Source organism: Clytia hemisphaerica, unplaced genomic scaffold (genome assembly GCF_902728285.1).
Source record: "Clytia hemisphaerica strain Z4C2 unplaced genomic scaffold, Clytia hemisphaerica genome assembly, whole genome shotgun sequence".
Lineage (NCBI taxonomy): Eukaryota > Metazoa > Cnidaria > Hydrozoa > Leptothecata > Clytiidae > Clytia > Clytia hemisphaerica.
Genome location: NW_027104588.1, coordinates 196,862 through 218,072, shown reverse-complemented (window position 1 = coordinate 218,072; position 21,211 = coordinate 196,862). Strand labels below are relative to the sequence as shown.

At 35.2% G+C, this 21,211-nt stretch overlaps 2 protein-coding genes and 1 long non-coding RNA gene across 3 annotated transcripts; 2 read left to right on the top strand and 1 right to left on the bottom strand.

Annotated features, from left to right (window-relative positions):
• Positions 1-1,229: 1,229 nt before the first annotated feature.
• On the top strand, positions 1,230-3,467 carry LOC136823579 (adenosine receptor A3-like). Its single transcript, XM_067079761.1, has one exon. The coding sequence runs from the start codon at positions 1,571-1,573 to the stop codon at positions 2,690-2,692; it is 1,122 nt and encodes a 373-aa protein (XP_066935862.1). The 5' UTR covers positions 1,230-1,570; the 3' UTR covers positions 2,693-3,467.
• Positions 3,468-5,429: 1,962 nt separating this feature from the next.
• On the top strand, positions 5,430-18,827 carry LOC136823563 (structural maintenance of chromosomes protein 5-like). Its single transcript, XM_067079749.1, has 18 exons — positions 5,430-5,441; positions 6,899-6,993; positions 7,736-7,868; positions 8,097-8,144; positions 8,507-8,565; positions 9,846-9,915; positions 10,292-10,393; positions 10,786-10,853; positions 11,202-11,325; positions 11,709-11,831; positions 14,689-14,814; positions 15,353-15,448; positions 15,784-15,837; positions 16,254-16,315; positions 16,543-16,648; positions 17,179-17,361; positions 17,714-17,809; positions 18,152-18,827. Exons 1-18 carry the CDS (start codon positions 5,430-5,432, stop codon positions 18,287-18,289), a joined length of 1,695 nt encoding a protein of 564 aa, XP_066935850.1. The 3' UTR covers positions 18,290-18,827.
• A 1,209-nt stretch (positions 18,828-20,036) lies between these two features.
• Positions 20,037-20,872, bottom strand: LOC136823566 (uncharacterized). Its single transcript, XR_010849049.1, has 3 exons — positions 20,751-20,872; positions 20,333-20,533; positions 20,037-20,176 (listed from the first exon to the last, which is right to left on the bottom strand). It is a non-coding gene; the product is annotated as an uncharacterized lncRNA (long non-coding RNA).
• Positions 20,873-21,211: the final 339 nt, after the last annotated feature.

The following is a 21,211-nucleotide window of genomic DNA, read 5'->3' as shown; positions in this document are numbered from 1 at the left end:
GTTATTCAAAGATAATGGGAGAGAGAGACAAATTTTCTGTGATAAAATAAACCTTCTTTTTCAAAAAATGGATTCTATTGAAGCAAGTACACGTTTTTTTATAAAAACAAACTATATAAGAACATAAGGCTTCGCTGGCCAAAATGTTAAGAACAAGTTGTGGATATTCAAAAACACTTTATTTCTTAGGAAAATGGTAAAACATATTCACAAAATGGTCAAAATAAGAACATGTTAAGAACATTTTTAGGCTTAAAACTCAAAAAGTTAAGAACATCTGAAGGCTTCAAAAATCTTGAATGTTCTTATTAAAAAAAAACGTGTACATGTTCTTCGAACGAAAATGTCTCAATTTTTTTCGTAAAAACCTTTGGGAAGATAGAAAAAAAGATTTTCAGTCAGCGGTGAGTAAATTTAAATTCTTTATCCTTACTTCTTATATTTGGGAGTTTCTTATATTTTTCTCAAACTCAGGGTTCTTTTAATAAAACATTTTTTACAAACTTAGAAACCTTCCCCCTCAAAGTGTTCGATTTTTTCAATATTATAACTGACTGAACGAATAAATAATCAATAAAGCACAATTCTAATTTATTCTACGAAAATTTCAATCAATATATATGCCTCCCTCCTTACGGTCTAGAACGTAGACCAGCAAATCCGAAAAAATCTATGAAAGTGGCTCATATGACTTTCACATATCACTTTTTAATAGATAGGAAATGAAATCCTCATCTTCCATGTAAAAAAATGTTAGTCCCTATACCTATTGATTTCGTTGGTTTTTAAAAATCAATAAAATTGCTTTAGATTTCAGTACCCACAAATATTTTGCAATCATATCGTGTTGGAACACACGGATATCGCAACCTACACACAAATTTGGGTTTTCTTATTTTCAAATAAAGGTGGTTCTAAAGTGAAAGCTATTTGGTCTTGATAAAATGAAAGAGTCTAGATCCCAATATATTTATCTATTTTTTCCAAACTTTTTATTTTCACGCTTAAAATATTTGTTTTCTAATCAAAAGTTTTTTTTTTAGTTTTTCTTTTTGTCTTGATGTGTTAACTATGTATTTCTTTTTGAGAAAAATTAAACCTTAAACTCACGGCTTTCATATTCAAAACAATGTTCCTATTGTCTTATTTATTTCTTTGTTTCTTAAATATTGGTATATTGGTATCCCCATATAGTGTCCTTCATCAGTCGTCGATGAAATCTCTAACTAAACTTATTCTCAAGGATAATTAGTTGAAAAGTCAAAGAAGACGAAAAAGATAGATTCCATAACTCTTGACTCACTCGAAAACTGGATTGATCTAAAATCCACTTTCAAAGGTAATTTATCTGCAAAAGAATTCTGTAAAGACGATCAAAGATCAAACGAGTCAGAAGCTGGCTTTACTGGTATACAAATCATTCATCAAAATTTACATACAAGAAAGATTAGCGAACCAGTGACCCAAGCAACAGCGATATTTGGCGGAAATATCAGCTTTGCACTATACGTTGTCAATTCAATTTTTGTTTTTTATCATTAATTAACAATTGTACGGACACTCGTGAAAAATGAACAACTCGTCGACTCCAAACATCACCACCCTTATCACAAAATCAACCGCCACCAACTGCCACGCCCATTTCTATATTTGGTATTACCTTCCGATGCTTATACTGGGTATAATGATCACTGTAATTAATTTCTTCATTTTCATCTTCATAAAGACTTCACGAACATTAAAACGAAACGCTGGAAATTTCATTCTGATGGGTTTATCTTTAATAGATACTTTCACTGGATTGCATGCCATCTTACACTCGACTCCAGTCTTCTATTTTCTTAATACCAACAGCTGTGGTGGAGAAATTTACAAATCGTATCGAAATGCTGAATACTTAATCAGTAAAATCTGCATGTTAGGATCAATTGGTCATCTACTTCTGCTTGCTGGTGAAAGAATGATTCGCTTATTCAGACCATTGAGATTTAAATCTATCATTGTCGGCAAAAAGGTCATCCCTATTGTTCTATTAGTTTGGTTTATCTCAATACTTTTACCAATCATTGAATTGACATACAGATTCAGTAAAGACTTCAAGCTTTACCAACGTATCCATGTTTCAGTAACCATCATTGGTTTCTGGATATTTCCACTGGTTCTCCTATGCATCCAATACATTGCAATGTTGATTTTGATTTACCACTTCCAACGAAAACGTTCCAGAGATATGAAATCAACACTAATCAAATACAAAGCTTTCTTTATCTACTTGAGCATGTTCCTATCATTTCTGACTTTATCATCTCCTCATTTTGCTATCCGAATTATTATAGCTTTTGTAAGAAAAATCGGCCGTATCCCCATCAAGATTTTGGGAACCATTGCATTACTACGCTACGTACCATCACTCATAAATCCTTTCATCTACGCTATGCTCAAAGATGATTTTCAAAAAGCTTTCTCCAGACGTTTCCAACGCTCCTTTCCACCCAAAAGTGATGTCAGTGAGGGCGGCTGGACTATGTTACGCCTTAGCACCCGCAAGTCATTCGTTCAAAAGCAACCAACCGTGATCATAGAGTCTGAGCAGCTGAAAGCGGTTGATCGATTGGAACTACTACCGATGACGGAGCTTCCTCCACCATGTTTGACTCAAAGAAATGTAGATTCTTGTTATATTCAATTATAAGACAATGCAATACGCCACATGAAGGTGGAAGAATCAGTTTACTCAGCAATCTAAACAGTTTAATAACTCTCTACATCTACATCGAAAAATCTCATTCGGATCAAAACACAAGTTATCTCTTTCTTCAAGATTTTAAAATCATCAATTCACTCATTCTTCTTGACCATACTCTACAGACATAAATGAAACAAACACTTGAACATAGGTGCAGTGTCACAAGAAAATATAAACACTCACGTGCTTTCCACCGACAGCTCCCCAACATATCATCAGGTGATGACCATTGCTGGATGTCGTTTCGGCTTTTACATCACGACGAACAACAATGGCGGAGCCCCCCTACAGTGTTTTTGGTAGGTTGTGCTTCAAAGGAATAAGGCACAAATAGAAATGCTAGTAGTTAGAAATAGAAATTCCTGAGAACAATCTATGGACATACTCCCCCCTCTATTTAATTGTAAGTTACGTATAACTGACTTTTATCAAACGGGGACTGGTACTACAGTTTTTTTGAGCGTCTACAAGTTGACGTACAGGCGTTTTCACACCCGCAGAAACTACTTTTTCTCACTACTAGGCGATTCACAGAAATAAATACACCACTGTCTCACAGCCCCGGTGGAACTTTTTTTCTCAGTGGGGATAAAAACTCCTATTGAAATCCCAATGGGGATAGAAACTCCTTTGTTCCAAAGTTAAAAAATTCAGTGGCAATGGTTTTGAAACATTTTAAACATTGAATTTCGAATGGGGATGAAATAAAAGTTAATTTCCAAGTGGGACGAAATTTCTGTAAATCTTTCCAGTGGGGCTGGGCTCCCAGCGGGTCTGTGACACAGGGGTATATAAAAGATATTGGATTCTATTCTCTCTAGACAGAGTGTACATGATGCGTGATAAGGCGAGACCAATTTAATTTGTTGTTCTACGGGCAGATCGTTAGAAAAATATGGGTCGGTCGGTCGGTAAAATAAGAATATTTATTTATCAGGGTTTGTAAGGTACCGAAAATATTTTCCAAAAAATATCTGGATCAAAAATTCACTTTTTTATCTTCGATGAAGATCATAATAAAATGTTAGTGTATGGAATGCTTGATTTTCTCAATTTTTCAATTTCTTGAATCAATTTTCAGCTTTATTCAAATTTAAGTCTTACAAATAACTAGTGTGTAAAATATATTGTAGTGGAAACTCAATACTATTATTTTTTTTGATTTTAGCAAAAATAGGGTCGGTCGGGCCCGTAGAACAACAAATTAAATTGGTCTCGGCTAATTGGTAGAAATAAAAATGGACAGAAATTATTTGAATATCTTGAAATATACCGTGGTTCTATATTAATACGAGACACACAACGTCAAAACAACGTCCATGTGACATTCATAATGTCCAAATAACGTTATTTGAACGTTAAAACAACGTTGTGTGCCAATACGAGACACTAAATCGCTGTGATTTGAAACTTGAAGACGAAATTGAATAGACTCAGACTCAGATTCGGTTTGGAAACCTATGTTGTAAATGTACTACCCTTTGGGAAATTATAGTACAGTAATTACGTTCTATTATTCATAACAGAATTGAATCTATTGGATCAATAGCTCATAGCTTCAAAATCTCATTATTAATTTCGCTTAGCGAAGTATTACGATAGCCTTTCGCGGTGGCGGCGGCGGTGTCCTCGGAAAAAAAATTAGAAAACGAAAGTACTCGATACGGTGGACGAACTTACTAAATTTAACTTACACTTTACACGTTCGTTTAGCCACGGACGATTTTCGCGCGTTTTTATAGTGGTCCGATAACTGTGGAGATAATAAATTACATCAAGCCTTTTTGACGACTGTATTATTAGCTCCACAGTTTGGAGCGTACGGCTCCATAACTTTCTACATTTTTGTAAACATTCATCGTGAGAACTTTTTAATCATTAATGGCTGCTTTTGAAACTTGCTGCTGCTGTATCAATTTTTATCATGTTTTCTTGCCTTTTGTAGAGTATTTAAAGAGGTTTATTATTCGTTTACTACTAAGTATTTTATGTTTGTGTAGTTACTGAATGCACCAATAAATTGATAATGCTCAGTAAGTAGAATAAAAAGAGTTACTTTTTCACAACAACAACATAAAACCCTGCCTCTTCTTCACTAAAACTACGAACAGCGCAGGTATGATATTTTTTTCCTTTTTTCACCAGATAGTAATGTGTTAATAGTGAAACCAGTTGTGACAAACAGTCAGTTTTAGCAAGTATTCTTTAGAAGTTAATTGAAATTCAGCGATCATTTTCGTAATCGAACTGTCAAACTACTGTGAGATCGGGTAACTTGCGTCAGTGGAGGCTAATGCATAGCCCCTCAAATGAAGTTAAATGGTAGCGTAGAGCTTCGAGCAGAGCTGTGCAGTTCTTTTGTTTTGAAATTTTGATGGCTATATGTAAGTTTCCCTCCACTGATGCAAGTTATACCCGACTTCACTGGGACTTCACAGTATCCATCGAAATCAAACGATAGCTGTTCGATTACCGAACCTTATTTGGTAAGAAATTTTTTTGATTAGTTTGATTATATAAGTTTGATGACAGTTTTTTTATCCGATGAAGTTTGATCGGTGTTCGATGGGTTTGGTAAGTAAGTTTTTCCAGCTTTTCCTCCCCAATGGGATGATAGATATTGCCCTGCTCTTTATGGTTTAGCGTGGGCGTCTGCTAATAAGCCGTCGGAATGTAAAAAAGAATGAGCAACAAGGTAATAAATCAAACTAATCGAGCTTCAATCAAACTTCACCGATCTTGATACACCTTTTGCTAATCTGGATTTTCATTTTGATATATAAAAAACTCCAGTGGTACCGTTGTTTTGTATAAGATTCCCATTTCCGTACTAAGATTCTTGTTGCTTTTCTGGAATCTTTCCCCTATATATTTTTTACGGGATAACCAGCAAGAGATTGGGGAGGGTTTGTTTAATGGGATGCATTTTAAATAGTTACCGTCAACTGCTCTAACTTAGGACTATCTGTCAAAGCATGGGACGGCAATTCGGCCACCATTTCACCAAACCTCCAAAGTCATTTGATTTGAGTTAAGGAACGGCGTATTAAAAAATACAGGATTTCTCTTTCGATTTTACAGTAAGTGAAAATACAGACCAGATATGCAACAGTCCCATGTTTCGGCCAATCGTCTCAAGTTAGAGCAGTTGACGGTACAAAGGAGTCATTGTTGTGATTTGCTAGAAGGGCCATTAATCGATTACGTATAATATTGATTCTTTTACTGTTTTTAGCACTTACTACTTTCACTTGTGTGTAAACATTTATTTTATGATTTTGTAAGGTTTACGGTCAACCTAGAAATAATTAATTAAATAATTTTAAGGGTCTATTACAGCATCAGAAGAATAATTGTATTACTTTATAAGTGAGGTTTAAGTCAATTTGTATCTGGTGGGAAAATTTGAGTAACAGTGGTAAATAAATCTTGACCGAAGTCTGTATCCTTAAGTTACAAGCTTTTCTTAATATATTTTCATATGGATTATTGCATATTGAGATTTTGGAAATTTTTGGCAAAAATAGCCAAATTTTAATCTCAAGGAGTATTATTTCTTTAAAGCTTATAAAGTTGGCTAGTTTTTACCCTGCTATTTTCTAGTCCAGAAGCTGGAGCTCAACAACTCAACTGTTTTTTTGCCTATGATTTTGATGGTGGTGCGCCATCATTCATATCAAAAAGTGAAGATAGTATACAACAGATTTTTCTGACAAGCCATTTTCTCAATTTTAGAAAATTCTACTGTTTATAGAAAGAAGTTGATAAACTTTGCCCAAGTGAAGCACAAAATGAAGTTTCTGGCATCAAAGAATGAAAAGTTCTTTTTTTCTTCTTCATTTTCAAAGAATTTTAAAATTCATTTTCTCAAGTTTATTACAGTTCTCTGAATTATTCTTCTGAATTGAAAGATTTTTTTACGCTTATATATAAAAAGGAATTTTTTAGTCGCATTTTTTTAGGAATCTTTTTGTTCTTAATGGATTGAGATTTTTCATAAGAAAACAGGGTATTTACGACCTGTAATACAATGTGTATTTTTTGTGTAACGCTTCATTCAAAATATATAATGCATAATGCTGATCGTTTATGTTCAAATATTATGCGAAATTTTCGACTTTAAGTCGTCTTGTTTTGCTTTATTTTTTTCAGACACGTGAGAGATTGAACTTACAAATCTCTGCTGTATGCCCTCCACGCGATGCCAAAGACCAATATCCACCTCAACAAAGAATCGATAATTACAAGTAAGTGTATCAGAACCTTAACCAATAACTAAAACGAATCAGAAATGAGAGAAACGGCTGAAAACTTTTTACCGGAGGATTTTTATGCTTAAAGCCATTTATACTATGCAATAGTCTAAGACAATCACTATCTAAGAAATAAACCCAAAGCCAAAGAAAACTCACAAACGGGTTTTTTGTCGAAAAGCGTTTACCGGATGTAGAGCTTGCCAGTCTTACTATACGATTTTGGCGCAAAATACAAAAACAACCAAAATCGTATGAATTTGAGTTTCCGTAGGCGAGGCCAGCCGTGTTAGGTAATTGAAAAAATCAAAACAAAACAAAATAGGCGGGAGGGGAGAGAAAATAGAAACAAGGGAAATTAAGAAAGAAAAGGAAAAATTCACTTTAAAGGGAGAAACCTTTTTGTGGTGCACACGGTAGGACAAGTTATAATTTCAAATTTCAAAAACATCGTAAATTGGAAAATATTTTTAAAATTGGTCTCTCTAAGGGTTGATTAATGAACTTCAACTCGGACATATCTGTCATTTCGCAAACCTAGTATCCCCCGCTGATGTACAAAATCAATATCTCAACTGCTGGTATCCCGGCATTCACTGACGGATTCGCACTCCTTTACATATACTTGCGATTTTGTAGAGGCCTGCGATTCAGACAAATCAATACCCCTTCCGTTGTCTCCTACAGCCTCGTTATTTACGTTTTCACTCTCTGTTTTCTTTCTTTTGACTTCCAGGAGATTTGGTTTCCATAGCTACATAACGGATTTATTTCAATGCCCGAAGACGGTTTACCAATACCTTTGTGAAGCCTTCCACCTTCATAACATCCCCATTGGTGTGGAGGCTATCGATAAAAACCCTGAAAACGTATGTTTTTTATTCTGATTCAACCATTATTCCTTTCGATATAGTATCATTTTATAGTAGTATCATGATTTCAAAACGAGGCAGTCGTTACACTCAAAACAATTTATGGAAAGGCATATTTACAAGTATTTTTTTACCTCGTGACAGGCTGTTTCCTTACCATTTTGCTCTTTGAGTTCATCCATCCTGTTTGTTTCGAAAGATTCCCATTTCAATTTATCTCAATAGGTGATTAACAATACGAGCTTGTTCCGGTTTTATACTCCCAACAACTCGGTAAGATTTTTTAAAGATTTAGAGATAAAAATTTAGAAAGTAAACTCTCGACAACCTAGTCAAGCAGCTAGACTCTTACTCTTTTAAATACAAGTACCCTACAAGTGAAATTCTCGCTATAGAGGCTTTTTTATTTCACCTTGAGCCCGATGCAATATCCCCCTGCATTTTAGTCCACTCTGCTGGAAGTCCATGGGCTGTTTTTTTGTTTTTTTTTGCGTGTCCTTTGAATTTTGAATGAATTATTTTCTTTTATTCTTTGATACTCAATGAACGTCTTATTGATGAGCCGTTAGCCTATTCCAGTTTATTTATTTATCCTTGGTCGTTTCATGATATTATTAATAAATCTCTTTCGTTAGTATTCGATCAACAAATCGCGATACGCCGACAAGAAATCTACTTCAGTCAACACTGTGAGGTATGCTGCTTTGACGAAATAATTTTTAGGCCTACCTCGGTGGTCCTATAAATTACCCGATGTCCGTCCGTCCGTCCGTCTGTCTGTCCGTCTGTTACCAGCTTTTCTCAGGATTGGCTCTTTAGTTTTTTCTGATTTTTTGCACAAAGATGCAAAATGGCAATGCCCAAAATGTGACGGAGCCCGATTTTCGAAAAAAGAAATTTCCGGCCGAAAATGCCGAAAAAACCGGTTTTTTGGCATTTTCTCGAGATTTTATCATTATTTTTGTCTGATTTTTTGCTCAAAGATGCGTATTAACAATGCCCAAAACATGGCCGAGTCCGATTTTTGAGAACATTTTTTTTCCGGCTGGAAATCGCCGTTTTCTCGATTTTCATTGGAGTTTTTCCTTATAATTGGTTGTTTTTTAATTATTAATAGCAATGCCCACCACCAAGCAAGTTTCAATTTTCTTTTTAAACCTGGAACTTTTAAAAAATCGCCGTAACAACCGATAATCGCCGGAAAAACCGTTTCTTTTGAATTTCTCGAGCTGTACTTTATATTTTTTCATGAAATTTTGCACACTGATTCAAAATGACAATACCTAAAATGTGACGGAGCCCGATTTTCGAAAACCATATTTTTCCGGCTGAAAATGCCGGAAATATGCCGGAAAAACTGTTTTTTTTTTGCTTTTTCTCGAGATTTCATCATTAGTTTTTTCTAATTTTCCACACAAAGCTGCGTATTAGCAATGCCCAAAACAAGGCTGAGTCTGATTTTTGAGAAACATTTTTGGATTTATGTCCTTGTAATTCAATGTTTTTCACTCAAAAACATTATTGATAACCATGCTCACCATCAAGCCTGATTCAATATTGTCAATAAAACTGATTTTTTTGCAACCGGAAGTTTTTATTTCTTTTTTCCCCTACTCCCCTTCCCTCTCCCCCATCAACAATCAATGATGAATTATGCATTATGTATTTTTGCTAAAAGCTATTTTTTTGACTGATTTTTTTCATTTTCTCCTCATTGCTATCTAACTCCCATCATCAGCATCTTGCTTGTTTGCTCTGTTTTTAGTATTTATTTCCTTTCTTGGATTTTTTTGTGACATGAATCACAAGGGAAACGAGGAAATTGAAACGATGCCTACAAAAAAGATTGGAGAGCAATCAGCTATGATCCTCCATGGTTGCTTTTTTTTATGAATTATTGTTTACTTGAAATGTGCTAACCTGCCCTCGATGGAACAAATTTACATTTTTCTAACGACTTTTTATCACTGACAGGAAAGATGCTAATCTACTGAACCCATCAGTCGATCTAGAAGTCAAAAAACAACTGGACACTGAACTCTCGGTGAGTCTCTATCATTTTTTGCGTTTATGATTTTCATCTGAGGGCACTTGGTTTGATACTTTGTTTGATGGATGACGTTTATCTACCATAAATTAAGGACGAAATTTTGTGAAATCTCCGATAGTGTAATTTGAAGAGCCTAAACGGGATTTTGAATATATGAAAAGATTGTTAAAGGGTTGGGTACACACTTGTACCCTCTCGTTCGCCTAGGTTTCCAAGATTTTTTTAAGGTCGTGCAAATTTGTCTGGCCGTTCTCCTTTCATTTTTTTTCATGGAAAGCTATACGTTCATATGTGAGTACAACAGTGCAACTTTTTCGTGCATTTTGTGAACAATATTCAGCAATTCATTAATATGTTTCCCTTATTTTAGCAACATGAGCACCAGATGAAAGTAAACAATGGAAAACTCGAAGAAATCTCGCGAAAAGAAAATGCTCTTCAAAAGGAGCAGGAAAAACTGCGAACTGAAAAGGTCTAACGTCTGAAAAAGTTATCCAAAGTTACACCATATACGGCTAATTTTGCCTTGATCCCGTTCTTTCTTTTATCTCTAGCACATTAATGTTCGCTTTGCCCTAAATACTTCACATTTTTTAAAATTCTGAGATACCTGGGATATTTTACACCTCCTTTTTGGAGGAGCAAATTTATTGGTTGTCCTAATGTTTCGAGAAAAGAATGATTTGCGCCCATTTAAGAGCCTTTTCTTAAAAACCGACTTTTCAGAACTTCAAGATCGAAGCTAAACCGAAATCACGTAAAAGGGTGTAACTCCCGTATACACGCTTAGTGTATTGTAAAGAGATTTTGCATTGCTCATATTTGATTTTTCGGTGGGACGATAACGTATCTTTCGCACTTTAGAAATCTTTGATGACCCAAATGAAGAAACGAACCACCCTCAGCAATCAGATCGAAACTCGTGTCAAGAGGTAAATAAAAGACATCATTTGAGGCATCTCCTACTTTATGCTTACACAGCATTTTCAAACAAACCATAGAACATCTTTCTCCCCTTTTATCGTTGTGCGAGCACAAATTTTGAGAAATTCTTTTGTTAATTATGCTTTGTCAGCATAGCGGCGCGTCCTCCTTTCTGAATGTTGAATTTTTATCTGTGCCTTATTCCATTGGTTTTGTGCCTCTGTTTAAGTGTTTGTTCAGGTTTGTTTCATTTATGGCTGTAGTGTATGGTCAAGAAAGATGAATGAATTCGTCTTTCGTCTTCGAATTATAAATTCTCCAACCCTTGTATGTTATTGTACGTTATTTTTTCTCAGGTTAGACGAGGAGAAAAAGACAAAGATCGACATTGAAAAGGAGGAGCGTAAATTTCGCGACAAAGTGAAGAAGATCAACGCTACACGCATTGCGCTTGTTAAAGAGTATCAAACTGTTGTCCAGGTAAAACGATAAACAACTGAGTTAACTAACTCGAACGATTAAGGTAACCATAAAAAACCGAGTTAGTTTTTTTTAAGTCGGGTGTCAGCGTATCTAGTTTTGTTGACATTTTGCTTGGGTGAGATTCACGTAAACAGGATAACTCGAAGTCTGGAGACATTCATTTTTATCAAAACTAAAGATTTGACTACATCGATTTTCGACGAAAATCGGGCTTAAATGCTAATTAGGTAGCATGGTATTAATTTGCCTCCAACGTCTGATTGGAAAGCTTGGGAACTCGATCACTTTTGTTTGTGAAATTAGGACTTTTGACAGAACTGCCTAAGCAACAGTTTCTACTGCAAATGTCCTAAATAACCTCATTTATTTTTCTATTTCAGAGATCTTTGGAACACGGTAAAGAACACATAAGACTCAACATTCGTCGTTTACAAGTGAAAAGGGAAGTTGAAGTCGCGGAAAAGAATTTCCGAATCGTCGATTCCGATCTCAATAATTTCATCGTAAGTTAATATAGTCCTTTGTGCTCCAAACTATATAAGAACATGGCTTCGATGGGCAAAATATTAAGAACAAGCTAAAAACATATAAAGGCTTTGTACAGTTTGGAGACTCTAAAACATCAGATTTCCTGGAAAAATGGGGAAAAAATGCCTGGAAAATGTAAAAAATAAGAACATGTTACGAGCGTTTTTAGGTTCAAAACTCAAAAAGTTAAGAACATCTAAAGGCTTCAAATATGAAAAAAACTTGTAACCTACATCCAAGTTCCCTCCGTATGATTCTCTGTTACAGCTACTTGTTTCAAATAAACGCCTTTCCTAGAGAGAAAAGGTTTACTTTAGGGGCCGTTTATTTAAAAAAAAATTCTTTTAGGGAGGGGTGCTCTACCTTATAGAATTTTGAACTTCAAATGCCTGTATTTCTTATGTTTAAGAACAAGACTTGTTGTAGTATACATTTTTGCTAAAATTCGCGAAGTTAAATGGTAGCGAGAAAATCGATATTGCTTATTTGCGTACTTTCCGCGTATTTGTAGTTTTTAGATTACTTAAATTTATGGAACATGTGTTTGTATTCTTTTGAGAAAGTGAAACGAACAAAAAAAACAGATACTTTTACTCTCCACTTTATGAGAAAAACCAGGTGAATTATCGCTCTATCCTCTTGAAATTTAATTTGCGAAATTGAATTCCCGTGAAAAATTTCATTAAGTGAAATTCGCGAAATTAAATTGCTGCGAAGTACGAAAATCTTCGCGAACGGCCTGACTGGTGAAATATTTTTGCTTCGATAATTTCTGACATTAAATTTCGAACCAATTACATTCGGTTACATAATCCTAGACGTAATCCCTGAGGGACGTGGTCATGTAACTTGTTTATGTCTGTATGCAAAACGAAAGAAAGAGGTTCCGTTCAATTAACCACAGCTCTAGGTGTGGTTAATCGAAGGGAAAGGTGACGATCACATCACTTTCACTCAGTCAATCTCTCAATCACTCGGCAGATTCACTACTCTCCTGTCTTTCAACAGTATTAGCAGACGTCTGTTATAATCCAGTGAATAGTTTCCGGTCGCTGTGATCATAGCAACAGAGATTTTTTCATCTGAATTTCAACATTTTTATGCAATTTAATAATAACCTATCACTATCTTTACATTCATTCAGTTTTGATCTAATAATAGCTTGTGGTTTGGATATTAAGTCGATTGGGTTTTTCCTAATTCTCTCCTCTATGTCAAAGTAAACTCTGTTCTTGTTTATCAGTTATAACATTTATTTGTTGAATAATATGACGTTTCTTGTGTAAAACGAGAAGATGTACTTTATCCTCCGAGAAAACTTTTTGCTACCCACGCTCTTTGATATTAAAAAGGTTTTAAACAGCCACAGTGGAAGGGTAAATAATAATGTACGATTTACATAGTGTCCTCCCCCCCCTGGATTCAGGGGGAATGGGTTTTGAGGTCAAAAGGACGTATAGGGGGGGGGAGAATTTTTTTGAAGCCAGGGTGGGGGAAAACGAGGGGGATGGAAAATTTTCATTCTAGGCATGGGGGGACTCGCCAAAATCAATTCAAAATTGAAAAATATCTGGTTTTATAGCATATGCTTAGTTTTTCTTTCATTTATTTCAACCAGCAATACCTTAAGGGAAGAAATTTTCGCGGAATTTAATTTCGCGAATTGGGGCGTAATTCGCGAAATTAAATTCCGCGAAACACACCAGAAGGGTTAAATCGCGAAATTAAATTCCGCGAAATTCGATTTTTTTTTCTTCTTCTTTTATTTTGTTGTTTTTGACCAGGTGTTACCAAAAAAGATGGACACAATTGATTTTTGAGCATTATAACGTGTATTTTTTTATCAAATATAAACAAATATAAACAACTCCGTGATGCTTAAAAGTTAATCTAAGTTGATAACTTCCTCTCAATCGCGAAATTAAATTCCGTTTTAAACTTTTGAAATCGGCTCATTCATCGGCAAATTTACCATTTTGAAACTCTGATTCGCGAAATTAAATTCCACGAAAATTTCTTCCCTTAAGGTATTACAGTTTAAAAACAACCATCATTTCCATTTATTCTTGAATTAGAACTACCTTAGGGAAAACAATAAGTGTTAAATTCATCAAATTACACCTTTTTATGCTTGAGGGGGGGGGGGGACAGAGAAATTTTTGGAGACAGGGTGGGGAAAAATGAGGGGGTGGGGAATGGGAAATTTTCATTCTAGGCATTGGGGAAGAGACCCTGAAGGACACTATGATTTATGATTACAATTTAATACAACACGAATGATCCACTGTACTGAGTTATCAATACGGGGACCAAACTTCAAACGGTCATATTCATCATTAAACTCTGAAATCAAAAGACTGAAACACACATCTTCTCTTTATTTCCCGGTGGAAAGGTAAGCCGGTTGGTGTTTCAAAATGGAAGACATTTTTGTTCAGAAGAGATTTTGATGTGTCTGGATTCCTCATGAAACTTTTAAAGGTCTTTGCAACACTCCAACAATATAGGGGTATTGCTTACAGAAAGTAATTAATTCCCTTTTTATAATAGAGTACCTGTTGTTATCCAAAACATGAATCGGAGGTAGATCGCAAGATAGACATAGCTGAAAAATGCTTGAAGGACGCTTATATACTAAGCAAAATTTTTATTTTGAAAATCCGTAAAATCCCAACCCAAAACAGCCAAAATCAGGGAAACACATCTTTTGTATGCTCAACGTAATGCTTAGAATATGCTTAGTTGTTGCCATATCTGAGCCTAGATATTATGCTTATAAGTGTAATGCTTATAAAAAAATATGTATGACGATTTTTTCTGTCTTTTCTATAGGAGCAATTTGAGAATTTGAGCCGTGGGCACAATGAAGCGAAGAATCGAGCCAAAAAGTTGCTGGATGAAGCTAAACGACTCACAGGAAGCACCCCGGACTCTCTTGTGCCCGATGCATTGAACAGGGTGAGTCTGTTAGTTGCTGGTCTATGCAAGCCACCCCTTCATGTAATTTTTTTATCACTCTGTTGTTCTTTAATTACGTTTTAGAAGTTTTGAGTGACATTGAAATGACGCCAGGATATCATCAGCTGTTCTCAATTTCAGTTGAGCTAGAATCTGAGAATGTCTGTCTGTCTGTCTGTCTGTCTGTCTGTCTGTGCGCGTGTATGTCCCAAAACTTTGGAGCAGCCTACATGCCTCGAAATTGGTTGGATTCGGCTGAAATTTGGCACACTTGTTCATTGGGTGAATATCTGGGGGTCTACAATTGGGCCTATGAATAATTTGAAGCCACTGAAGTTGAGCCCAGTGCGTTGCGCACGTTCGGCTATTAAAAGAGTCCCTTACCTTTCTCTAAATAGCTTGGTTTTAGACTTTTCCGAACCCTCCGTTTATTAGGCAGTAATAACAGAGCAATTAATTACAGATTAGTAGATTAGAGTAATCGATTGAGTGGCTCTGAAAAAAATAACTCTCACATCTTTATCTCTTTCGTCGGCAGGTTTTTGAGACATTGCCAGACACAATTGAAGAAATTGAAGAACTGATTTGTGAAGAAGAAGCAAGCCTGAATTGCCAATTTGAAACTAACCCAGAGGTAGATCATCTTTTCTTTATCTTCGGATAGGTTGGAAGGGTAAGGTTTTCAAGCTTTTTGGTTCAGTTCGCAACGATAACAAGTGTGTTTTGACTGATGGGTAGCTCGTCGCAAAAGCACCTGAAAGCACTCCTTGTCTTATTCAAATGTCAAGCTAGACGGTATGACTTCGCAGCTTTGATCTGTAAAGTAAGCTGTTTTCATTCTCTGATAAGCGCCTTTCATGTAATTTGGCATACTTGTAGGAAAGAGATAACGCTTTCAAGAATCTGATTTTTTCTAAGTGGGATATTGACAACAATAACATTATTTTAATATCTGTCGTTTGGTTTCAGGTCATCAAGAATTATGAGAAGAATAAGAGAGAGATTTCGAAACTGGAAACTGAGGTACCCTTTACACACACATTAATCTTTTCAAAATATAAAGAGGAGATGCACCTCTAATACTGACAAAGCAGAATGAACAATAACAATTCTCTAAATTTGTGCTTGCGTGGTGCACCTTTCCCGCTTAAAAAACATGTTACTTGCGGGAATGTAAAACGAAAACGTCAGCAAACCTTAGTAGTATTCGTGTACCCTGTAGCCTTATCGCACTCTGTCGTCCTTGTTTAAATATTGATTTAGACAAATTGACCTAAGTAGGGAAACGAACCTTGTCAATGTAGGCAAATTCATAAATTACTCCTGTCCTGTCTGACCTTTAGAATGGCAGTTTCGCTTTCGTTTTCGTTTGTTCACTTTTTTATTATGACTTTGTGCCAAATGTTAATATTTTGATTGTGGTCTATCTTCTTTCTTAGCTTCAAGATAAGGACGGTGAACTTACTGAGATCAAAAACACCATTGAAGAACTCTTACAAAGGTACCTTAGATAAAACATCAACAAATAATCTCGTCTGTTGTCTTCCTTAATCCTTATTCTAGATTTGGCTGATTGGTTATGTGCTATTTATTTAACCTAGACATGACAGTGCTGGTCACAAGTATTCTTTTCTTTTAACGTCCGTCTTAAGTTGTCATATTGTCTCTCAAAACAGTCTTGTATCTTTAAAGAAGCGCCTTTTTTACTACCTTCGTTTTATCTTATAGCTGGTTGGTACCTTTAGAAGAGTTGATCAACCGAATCAATGAACGTTACAGCGACTTCTTTCGTCGTATGGGATGCGCTGGTGAAGTCCTCCTAAAACGAGATCCCGTATGTAAAACTTTCCAGAGAACTTAACCACTAATGGACGATTCCCGTCATTTTGTACCGTATTTACATTCGATTGTTTGCGTGGATAGTACAGTAATCTAAAAGTTCTATACAGTTATCTATCAATTTTTTTTAATTATCAATTCATACGGTTATCTATGAATTGAACGGAGAAATTTAAACCGGCAACTCCAATGGCTATAGTGGATCACCGATAGGTACTGGCATAGGATAGGGAAATGACAGTGACATGACAAACAAGAATTTTTTTTAGTTTCCATCATATTGCCTGTACATCGGGAAACAAAGAACTTACTCCCTCTTTCTACGTGTTGTTTCATGCTAGCTTGACCTTTTAGCGTAATGCATTAAAGGGTCGCCTCGGCTTGAAACACGCCGTTAGTGTCTTCCCAATCTGTGTCTGGACCTATCGTTACCTTTCTTCAAAGTAATTTATTCTGTGAAAAGAATTTACTTCATATTTTATAATGGTTTGTTATGCTTTTCAATATCTTTTTTTTAACCATCAGAATGATGATTACAGCCAATACGGGATTCAGATCAACGTCAAATTTCGCGCCGAAAACAAAATGAAAGAATTGACGTCATATTTCCAATCAGGTGGTGAACGCAGTGTTTCCACCATGTTGTATTTGATCTCTTTACAAGAACTGACTAAATGTCCTTTCCGTCTCGTTGATGAGATCAATCAGGTCAGTTCATCTTCATCTTCATCGTGTCTCTAACATTATAGCCAATACTCTCTACGAAATTATTTGAAATCCTTTCATATTATCTCAACTTCAACTGAGCCAGTAAGCAGTAATGATTTTGACATATTTCTAGAAGAGTGTATTATTGTCAGAGAATCGATTAGAAACTGGTTACTTTTCCTGGCGGTGAAGCCTTGTAGAACAAACGCGCTTCTTTTCTTCTAACATTTTTTCAATATTCAACAAACTTTAACAATGAACCATTTATTTCTAGTACACACTAATTAGGATACCTTTCAATTCTACCTCGAAAACTTGATACATGATTTCGTTTTCTCCTCTACTATTACAGGGAATGGACCCAAAGAACGAACGGCGTGTTTTTGAGTTGGTCGTGGAAACGGTTTGTCGACCAAACACGTCTCAATACTTCCTTATCACTCCAAAGGTTAGCGGACCACGTGACTTCTATACCTAACATTTCCCATAAATCCTTATAAGCCTACCTACCTTTTCATCTTCTAAAGATTTTAAAATTGGCGTTTTTGCAGAAGCAATTTACGCAATTTTCGTGGAAATAATTTCCTATGAAACCTTTTTGAAAACTATCTCCTTGAGGTCAATAATCTGTTTGTATAATCTCCCCTTTCGTTCTTCACTATGGCTACTTGCGATTGACCCCTACCTGGCTTGACTGAATCAATACTAAATATAACTTCATATGAATTGATTAAAGACCCAGCAAAGAGAGAATTTGTAACTGTTGAGTGTACTTATCTCTCATTTTCAGCTTCTGCCAGACTTGCATTACACAGAACAGATGACTATTCTTACCGTGCTCAACGGATATTACATGGTTCCCCATAATAAATTCCGCTTGCATGATCTCATCGAACGTAAACGAAAACTGAACGCTCAAGGTGCTTGAAAGGAAAATGTGCTTCGCCTCTTACGCTTTGTTGTTATGGAGATTTATAAAACAGGCTGTGAGCACATTCTTTCTCTGAAACTTATGTATGTGTTTTTAGCAAATGGCGAAGAACGAAATGAAAGACGTATGTCTGTAATGAAATGTTCTAATTAACCATATGATGTTTTTAAACTTAACTTAACTTACTCGAAAAGACATTGATCTTTAACTCTTGATTTCAAAGGTTTTTTGTGACTGTTGAGTACAGAGCAACTTCTGATAGACATTCGAAGATTGAACATTTTATTCGTGTTTACATATTGTTGATATTACCTAGTTAACATGTGACCCTACAATTCTCTGCAATAAATCGGAGAATGGAGGCAAAGGAAATTTCTTTTATTGGTTTTTGTGTTAGAAATAAATATTCGATCTTTATCTGTTTACAGAACAGGATAGAGGCTCGTTTCTAAACGAAAGGCGAAATTCCCTTTCGGGAACTAGAGTCGATCGATAGACAATTTCTACAGATGGTAAAATATATTTGATAGTTTCACGCTCGCAGTTCCTGATTAACTTACATTCTCTTCGCTCTTGTAATATACATTTTTTATGCATGGAAACTATGAAAACTATAAGAAACATGAATAAAAAAGGATGAAAATAATTTTTTTTAATACTTTAGGTGTAAAAAGTTTAGCTCCTCAGCTGTGGAAATAAAATTTCCCGAGCTTATGACTATCTAGAGGTGTTCAATTCCCCTATAATTGAAAAATGCTTTTTGGACTTACTACGGAGGTCCTTAAATGCAAAATGGTTATTCCCAAAAAGTGACGGAGCCCGATTTTCGGAAAAATATTTTGGGGTAAATTTGGGCCAAAATATGCCCAAAATGAGGTTTTTTGAGATGTCCTCTAGTTTGAATCATTAAATGTTTCTGATTTTGTGCATGAAGACAAAGTACCATCATAGGGAAAGTACCATCATAGGGAAGAAGTGGTTAAAACAGATTTTCGTAAAAAAGATTTTTCGGCTCAGAAAATGAATTTCTAGCCATAAGAGTCACTATTTTTATAAGCTTTCTTACCTAAATCACTCATTTTCTCCATGCGATGGATGTGTTTTGCTATTAAATTTGTACCTTTACAGAAGATTGGGGTTTAGGTTTGAAATTTTGAGTTGCTTAAATGTTTTTTATAAGAACTGGGCCAAATTCTTAATTTATTTATAACTATAAGCACATTGGAAAAAAACATTTTTACTGGCCTGAAGAGCTTAAAAATTGTCATATTCCGCTGAAATACAGTGTACTTTTTGATTGGATGAATTTCTACAGGTCTACTTTTCATTATTTGGAATCTTTTTTCAACTTTTTTGGCCAAAACATGCCTATTAATGTCTGATAATGTGTGTTTTTCTCGAGGTTTTATCACTTCAAAAAATGAATTTCTAGCTATGAAAGAATCACTATTTAGAAGCATGGATCAATATTCTTCTATCTTCTATCTTATAAATAAATAAATTACCTTTTTACCCAAAGGTAATGTGTCTCATGTGTTTCATTGTTTTAATGTTCATTGATTAGTTTTGATAACCAGGTAGGTTCATAAAATTATCACTTGGTGTTGAGTAAAATTTTGGAATAGTTTCTTTTTTATCGTATTTTGCATCTCTATGGGTGACCGAAATTAGAGTTATGGACAATTTAATCTAGACCAGGGTGGAAATTGTACATTTATATGGAACAGAAGAAACATTTATAACATGAACTTATTCCCATAATGGCGAATATATTCTACAAAAAGAAAATATATTATAAATTACTAAAGTGTTCTTGATGATTTGAAAGACTAAAGTGATGATTGGTTGATTCATCCGAAGAACCATCCGTTGCAGTGAGCAATACTAAAAACAAAAAGGAGAAAAATATTTTGAATATTAAGGAATATTATAAACCCTTTTTATAGGAACTAGTTAAATTTAGGCACATGCATCCTCGGTAGGCTATTGTTTTACAGACAAAAATGGTTGCTTTTGTTGTACGTTTTATGGAAAACTCACCAAATTTTCTTTGGTTTTTCGTCCGAATCTTCGTCATTTTCAACATCCTCGTAAATTGGATCCGCGTAAATTCCCCCGTCAAATTCATCCTCAAAGTTCATTTCCGGTCTGCTTTCGCTTTCATCCTCCATTGGGTTGCCCTCGGCAACCAAACACATAGCCAACATGGCGGCGAAAATGATGATTGTTGTTGACTTCATGCTAAAAATGTGAGAGATATCTGTCAATAACGTTATAATTATAAAATTTTCATCAACCCATCATTTTGGTAATGAGAATTAACTAAAAGCACCAATTCGTTTAAAGGGATCTTATTCATGTATTTACCAGGGGTCTCGAATTTTTCACGGTCGTGTGTCTTAGGTATCACCACTCCCTTTTTGGTACTTCAAACTCACAAAAAAAAGAAGTTACTGACCTTGCTGTTTCGTGATCCAACTGTTCTTCTCGAAGACAATTTCAGAATGATCAAAACTATTCCACACCCACAATATTTATCCTTTCAGCCTCACAGCGTATTAACACAGCGTATATTATATTAAAATACAAAAGGGGTATTGGTATTTATTCGTAACAAAACGATCGAGTCGGTAGAATTTAAAAAAGAATTATAATTATCGATTTCAAATTTTGTCACTACCTTTTTCCGTTTTATTTTTGTTGTTTCTTGATCTCGCACGTGGAACAGATGAATTCACGACTTCATTTCGTTGATTTTGTACACGCTGGATGCTGGATGCTAAGGAGACATGTCATAACCATCTGTATATGGTGGCCGAGCGTTGTCATGTTAAAATGTAATGAAAACGAAGAAACAAATTGTTTGGAAAAATATTTTTCAAAAAAAATTGTTCCAAATAATACTAAATTCAAGACATC